Here is a 7,156-nt window from a genome sequence, read left to right as displayed (position 1 = left end):
TTACTTAATTGATCTTTTAATTTGTTTACAAATTCGTTTTTACTAGATTGAGAAATCTGATAAGGTTTAAAAACATGTGTTTGGATTTTATCTTTACTTTTTACAGTTTGATCTATAATTGGTTTATCTTCTAAAATATGTTCAATCTTTTTTAATTGTGTATTTATACAAATTAAACTTGCATTACTAAAATTATTTTGCTCAATTAGTTTTTTATTTATATCATTTTCTTGGGTAATTTTATATGGTGCACAAATAATTTCATTTTCTTGATATTTTAATTTACTAATTGTTTTAGGTGGAAAATCACTTTTTATTGTTTGTTCATTTACTATCCATTCTGGTCTTTTATCTCGAATAGTTATTGGGTTTACACTTTTATCAGTTGTATCTTCCTTAATTAATGTATACCAATCAAAAAATTTAATTTCAGTTTGGTTATTTAGTTTATATTCTAAATATTCATATTTTAATTCTTCAAAAGTATAAGTTTTTAATATCTTTTTCATTCTTATTAAATTTTTAGTTTTAGAGATTTCTTTTATTAAACTTTTTTCAATATCTTCTTTAATTAAGACATTTAATTCTCTATTTATATCACTAACATTTTCAGTTATAGCTGAAGCTGTTGGTGATTCAGGTGATAAACTTACTAAATTGGATAGTTGATTGATATAGTTATCTACAGGATTATAAACTGCCTGTGGAATAGAACTACTATAATCAACACCTTTCATTTTAAGATTAGGGATATCTGAAGTGGAATATCTTGGTTTTACTAAAGTTTGAATTATTGGTTTAGATTCAGAATCTTTATATTTAGCATAAATCACAGAAGGTATATGAGAATTAGGTTTGTCATTATCATCTGTAGTGACAGAAGATGATGATCCTGTATATCTCATGCTGTGACTCCTATTAAACTTTAATGTAACTTTACCATCTTCAAATTGTTCAATTTTTTGTAAATTGACATTCGGTTTTACTGGTTCTGGAATAGGAGGAGGTACAACCCCTTCCAATATCCATTCATCTGGAAGAGTAATATCTTTCCACTGAATAGTTTTAGGAATTACAGTATTCGTTTTAGTTAAATCAGTTTGAAGAAATCTTGTTTCTCCAATTTTAGGTTGTAATTTATATTTAGTTCCAAAAGCTGAATTCATTGCTTTATAATGAATTTTATATATTAAAGCAATAGGAATTGATCCCTGCTTCATTTTATAATTATGAGTTTTAATTTCTAAAACAATACTTTCTAGAATATTTAAATCATTTAAGGAGACAGTCATATCTGGATAAACCTCAAAAGAGATCGGTCCTTCACTTAAGCTTGTCTCAACAGATCCTAATAAAGAATCTTGAAAATTTAAAAATCTAGCATCCCTTACTACTGCAAGAATACTAGTGTTTAATCCTTCTCTAGTTAAGGGTTTTATTCCTACTTGAATTAATCCTACATGAAAATATTTATATTTTTTACTTTTATGATGTTGTAAAGTTTTAGAAGAAAGAAGAGTTATTCTTTCAAAAGGTTTACTTAATTGAAAATCTCTTTCTTCAGTTTTAATTACATAATCAGTTTTAAAAAGATTAAATTTCGAAACTTTATATATCTGTTCTTTATCTACTTTAGGTATTTCCCATTCATCTATGGCTTTACTAAAATCTTGCAATATTAATTCATTTCTATTTATTACCCTTTTAATTTCTGAGTTATCTGAGTCATCAGATTTAATACTACTAACTGATCTACATAATAAAGGATCCATTTTATAATATCAATCAAGTAGCAGCCACTGCCAGTGTTATACCCTCAACTGCCCAATACAAACGGGTCTTACAACGGGTTCAGATCGGCATACCCAATACTTCTACATGACATTATGAAATAGATAATTTATTATATAGAAGTTAATAATACAAAAGTCGTATGGCTCTGATACCAACAAAAACCCAAATTTGTATATTAAAGTGGGATAGTCATTCTAAACAAAAACCCAAATTTGTATATTAAAGTGGGATAGTCATTCTATGCGGAAATATATAAATGTTTCCCAGCAATAATCTTAGCTCTCTACATATATATGACTTGTAATTCTTCAGTCTCTACATATTTTGTTGGTATCAGAGCCTACATGATTCACTGCTACGTGGTAGATATACATAAAAAGTCTTCATTTTATGATATATAATAAAAGGTTTTGGCTTTGCCTACTGAACCCACGCCTACTGAACCCATGAGTAAGTCCCATGTGAGTGGCATCTAACGGGTATAACCAGGAAGGGTATAACCAGGTAATCAAAAAATTTTATCGTATATTATAAAATGGATCCTTTCCTATGTAGAACTGTAACGCCCCATTTTTCTGTGTCTGAAATAGTAAGTTATCGGTCTGTGAATAGTATCATCGGTCCAGGAATAAATATTATTTTTGTCCGAAAAAATTACTATGTATGTTTAATATTTTCTTTAATATTTCTGGAGTATGTATACATTATTTTTATGGGTAGAAAGTAAGTAATGAATATTTTTGGAGAATTTAGAAAATTAGTGAATAGTTAATTAAGGAGTGATATTAATTAAGAAAATTAGAGGCAATATTTGTATGGAGTAAATTTGAAATGGTGTTATATTAATTAAGGAAATTAGATGAATTATTTTTATGGAGTAAATTTGAGGATTTTATTGTGGATTTTATTGTGTTAAATAATATTTTGAAAGAATTTAATTTGGAGAATATTTGTAGCCATTAGATTACAATGACTCAATCCTAGCCATCCAATGTTGAGAAAAGACTAAAATACCCTTGTGCTCAATAATTTGAGCAACCACTTTCTCTCCTTCTTCTTCTCTTTGGCGTTGGCTATCTCCTTCTTCTTCTTCTTCTCTTTGTTTTTCTTCAACTTCATCCTTAGCCAAATCCATCAAATTCAACCCATTTAACTTGATTTAAGGAATCAATCCTAGAGTTTAAAGCTTGAGAAATGATATTTGGTGAATAATTTCAAGTAATTTGGAGGACAAAGGGTGGAGCACTTCCTACCAAAGACAAGGGAAAATCAAGGCTTCAAGAGTTTGATTTAAGCTTGTTAGAGCTTATGTTTAAGGTAAGTGTTCATAAATCCTCTTACCTTGTTTAAATTTTTGATTTTGTGAAGTTTATACTATTTTGTGAAAATTGAAAATTTTATATAAAATAATTTGATTATTGAATTTTGGTGGTATACATGTGTTCTTGGGAGATTTCTAAGCATGCTTATATGTTGAATTGATGAGGAAAACATTTTCTTCTTCATCCTCCAAGAGTGGCAGAACCTATTGATGAATAAGGCCTTAAGTTTTCTTGTTATTCTTTGAGGATTTGTGATCTTAAGATGATATTTGATGAGTATTGAGTATGTGGTAGAAATCTCTACCTTGTATATGATTTAAGTAAGCTGAAATTAGGACAAAGTGTTATTGGGTGTGATTAAGGACTGTTTTTCGATCCTTTTGATTTTCCATTGGTGTCTGAGTCCTTCATGAAAGTTTTAGGTCTACTTCTTAGCTTTCCAACCCATCCTCTTGTGTCCAATTTGGATATATATAGCTCAACTTATGGCTAAAACACCTAAACTAACTCTGTTATGACGGGCCACATGCATTACTGAATTGAGTGCCCATTTTGACCACTATAATGGTAATATTATGTTCTGAGTTCTTCATAACAGTTGTTTCCCTGTGTCTTGAGACTTCTCTAGTTTTGGATTGGTTTGATTTGAGTGTTTGGATAAGTAGGAATTTGATAAACATTGAAATTAGTTCTGCTGAATCAGGTCTGGACTATTGGTCTGTATTCATAGTCTTTGTTCACCATCTTACAGATTGATCTGGGCTGTTGTCCCTTGATAACATTTGTAGGATTTTGTCTTATCTTTCGAATGAATCAAACTTCACTTAATTTGGAGATCTAGAACTCAAGTTATGTTCTAAAAACCCAGCAAAGGTCAAGGTTATATTAATGCTGGAAATTTTCTATGTCTTAAATCATAGGTTTGTTTAGATAAAAGTATGTATAAATCATGTGTGATGCAGTTTTAGTATTTATTTGACAAAAATAAAACATAAGTTTGAGAAGTGTTGTTGTGGATATGATTAAATGGATATAAATTGGAAAGGTGTGGACTTGATTTAGATAATGCATGATGAGGGTTGAAATGGATACTTTTGTGCATAAGAGTTATGTTAGCATGCTTGATTGGAGAAGGAAATTCCTCCCTTATTTTATATATATGACATAAGTATGATTATTTGATAACTTATATATGCTTAGAGTTTTAACAACGAAATGGGTATTTATGGTGTATGTGCTTTGAATTTTGAATAAGGAAAATATGATTTTATATGATAAGAAATTTCTTATGATAAATTTCATTATGACTTTAAGAAAGTTTTAAAAGAAAAGGGATTTATGATAAATTTCCTATATTAAGTAATTATGTTTAAGTATATGAGTTACTTAAGTTCTGAAGTAAGCTTACATGTATGATTTCATATGATAATAAAATGTCTATGTTCAGTAATTATATTTAAGTATGATTCTAAAGTAAGCTTACATTATGAATTTAAGAAGACTAAAGAATAAGACAAGTTTTCTGATAAGTGATATGAAGTAAGAATTAAAACAAGGATTTTGGGCTCTAATATACTTAGTGTGAATTTGATGCGTGATTTGATTTTTATTCTGTCTGATGAGCATGCTCGGCATTTGATGCCATTCTGATAAGAAGCTATGATCATATGCTAGACACGTGGGTGTCTTCTGTTCTGTTAGGGCGGACGCGCTCTATATGTTATGAAAAGGTTGGCGACCTAAGGCCATTATGAATAAGTTATGAAAACTTATCTGCTTCTCTTTCTCCTAAGTGTATGCGAGCCCTATGGAAAATATTTGTAAGACAATTAAACGAATGAGATCATATTATTTTAGTAAACCTTACTTTGGAAATTAAGGATTATGTTATCAAATGAATTGTCAAAGCATGATATTTCGGTACATGGTATTAAATAAAGAGTATATGTATTGGTATAATAAATGTTCAAGTAATGACTTTATGATTTGAAAGAATTACATTATTATGTTATAATTATAAGTTTATTTGATATTCTAAGTAAAGAACTAAAGTATTTATAGTGATTAAATGTTTAAGTAAAGGATTTATGGTATAAAGAATTAAATGATTTATGTTATTAAGTAAGAGTTTATTTGATATTTCTTTTGCTATAAATGTAAATGTATGTTGAAATTTAATGATTTTATGATTATAAATGATTTTACGAAATTTGTGTTTAAAGTAAGTTGCCATCGCAACTTTGGTAAGTATGTGAATTATGAGCACCACTGAGTTTTATACTTAGCGCGTCGATTTTTATCACGCATAGGTTGAAGATCGTGGTTGCTACTTGAAGATTTGAAGAGCAAAAGTGACTAATTTGGTAGTAGTCGAATTGAGATTTATATAATGAAGAATGATGGCATGTATAATTGTTACATTTTCAGATATTATGTTATTTGAAATATAATTGAAGTATGTAATTATAAATTATTTTGGTGTATAATTTATTTGGAGATAAGAATAAGATTTATTAAATGATTGAATATGAAATATTTGAAGTCAGTTGATATGATTAGTTCATTAAGACTTGATAGATATAATGAATGCAATTAATTGATGGATCTAAAATACTATTGAGGATTTATTCAGTTATAAAAATATAAAGGTGTTGTTATGTTATAATGAGTATTTGGAGATGTTGGAAGTTTAGAGTTTAATTGGGAGTATTTTGTATTCACATGTTTGGCGAGCTCAGTTTTTATAGGGATATTCTTACAGTATTTCTGTAGGATTTTTCCCGATGTTTATATATATATATATATATAAAAAGATAAGAAAAGGAAATGAAATATTACTATTACAAAAAAAAAAAATTTACTCGTGAAACTGGTGACTACTCAGTTACTTCTAATTATAAATTTTAGTTTTATGATTTATATGTTAAGTTAAGACGGTGTCTCCGGCACCAAATGTGGCATCCGCCGTCGGGTCTCTCGGGATTGGGCGGCGGGTGTTACAAAGTGTTAAATAAAATCCACGAATTATATCTTGATTCTGATTCTTCAGAATCTGAGGTTATAGAAAGTGGAAATCAAATTGATGAATTAGGTACAACAACTAGTTCATCTGATTATTCTATAAATATGTTAACGAAAGATCAAAGTACGCTTTTAGAAGTAGTAAATTCTATAAATGACCAAGACACTAAAGCTAAACTCCTTCAAAAACTCATTAAAAGTTTTGAAGAAACCCAAATAATCAAAGAGGATATAACTCCTAAAATTCAACATAATACTTATGATCTCACAACTATATTAAATAAAAATAAGTATAAAAACGTAGAAGCGGAAAGTTCCACTAGTAATTTAAAAAATGAAGTTAGAAATCTAAAGAAGGAAGTTAGTGAATTAAAACGACAATTTCAACTTCATGATAAACTAATAAAGGTAGTAGAATCTCAACTTATTTCTAGTTCCTCTTCTGATGAAGCAGAACCAGATAAAGATGAAATAAATCAATTAGATGAAGATGTAGATAGTAATTTTCTAAACTAATTACAAGAAATAACTTCAAGAAAATATTTGGTAAAAATAAACATTCAGGTAAAGGATTTTGTGATAGATGCAATTGCACTGTTTGATACAGGTGCAGATTTAAATTGTATAAAATCAGATTTAATCCCTAAAAGATATTGGTCAAAAACTAATGAAAAACTAAGCACTGCCAATAAATCTAAATTAGAAATTATAGGTAAAACAGATGCACAAATAGTAAATCAAGGTTTAGAAATAAACACAGTATTTTTGTTATCACCTCAAATAAATTATATGGTTATATTAGGAACCCCTTTTATAAACCTAATAACACCATATTCAGTTAAAGAGGATTGTATTAAATTTAAAATAAGAAATAGTACAATTAAGTTAGAATTCACTGAAAAACCTAAGAAGAAGCAATTAAATCTCTTAAAAGCTCATTCAATTAAAATATTAGAGATCAATTCTTTAATTAAATCTAGAGAAGAAGATTTAAAAGATGCAAGAAATAATATGTGTTT

General features: G+C 28.3%; 1 protein-coding gene and 1 long non-coding RNA gene across 2 annotated transcripts; one reads left to right on the top strand and one right to left on the bottom strand.

The window, feature by feature from the left end:
* Positions 1 to 521: 521 nt before the first annotated feature.
* On the bottom strand, positions 522 to 1,772 carry LOC149497481 (uncharacterized; the record flags this gene model as incomplete). Its single annotated transcript, XM_089718835.1, has 1 exon — positions 522 to 1,772. A coding segment is annotated over exon 1 (1,251 nt), but the record flags the coding sequence as incomplete, so codon positions are not given.
* Positions 1,773 to 2,798: 1,026 nt separating this feature from the next.
* On the top strand, positions 2,799 to 5,649 carry LOC149497480 (uncharacterized). Its single transcript, XR_016320133.1, has 2 exons — positions 2,799 to 3,111; positions 5,426 to 5,649. It is a non-coding gene; the product is annotated as an uncharacterized LOC149497480 (long non-coding RNA).
* The last annotated feature ends 1,507 nt before the right edge of the window (positions 5,650 to 7,156 follow it).

This window comes from Jatropha curcas, chromosome 3 (genome assembly GCF_041381405.1).
Source record: "Jatropha curcas cultivar XTBG-Jc1 chromosome 3, XTBG_Jcur_1.0, whole genome shotgun sequence".
NCBI classification, from domain to species: Eukaryota; Viridiplantae; Streptophyta; class Magnoliopsida; order Malpighiales; family Euphorbiaceae; genus Jatropha; species Jatropha curcas.
The sequence above is the reverse complement of the archived record's forward strand: the minus strand, read 5'-3'. Positions and strand labels throughout refer to the sequence as shown.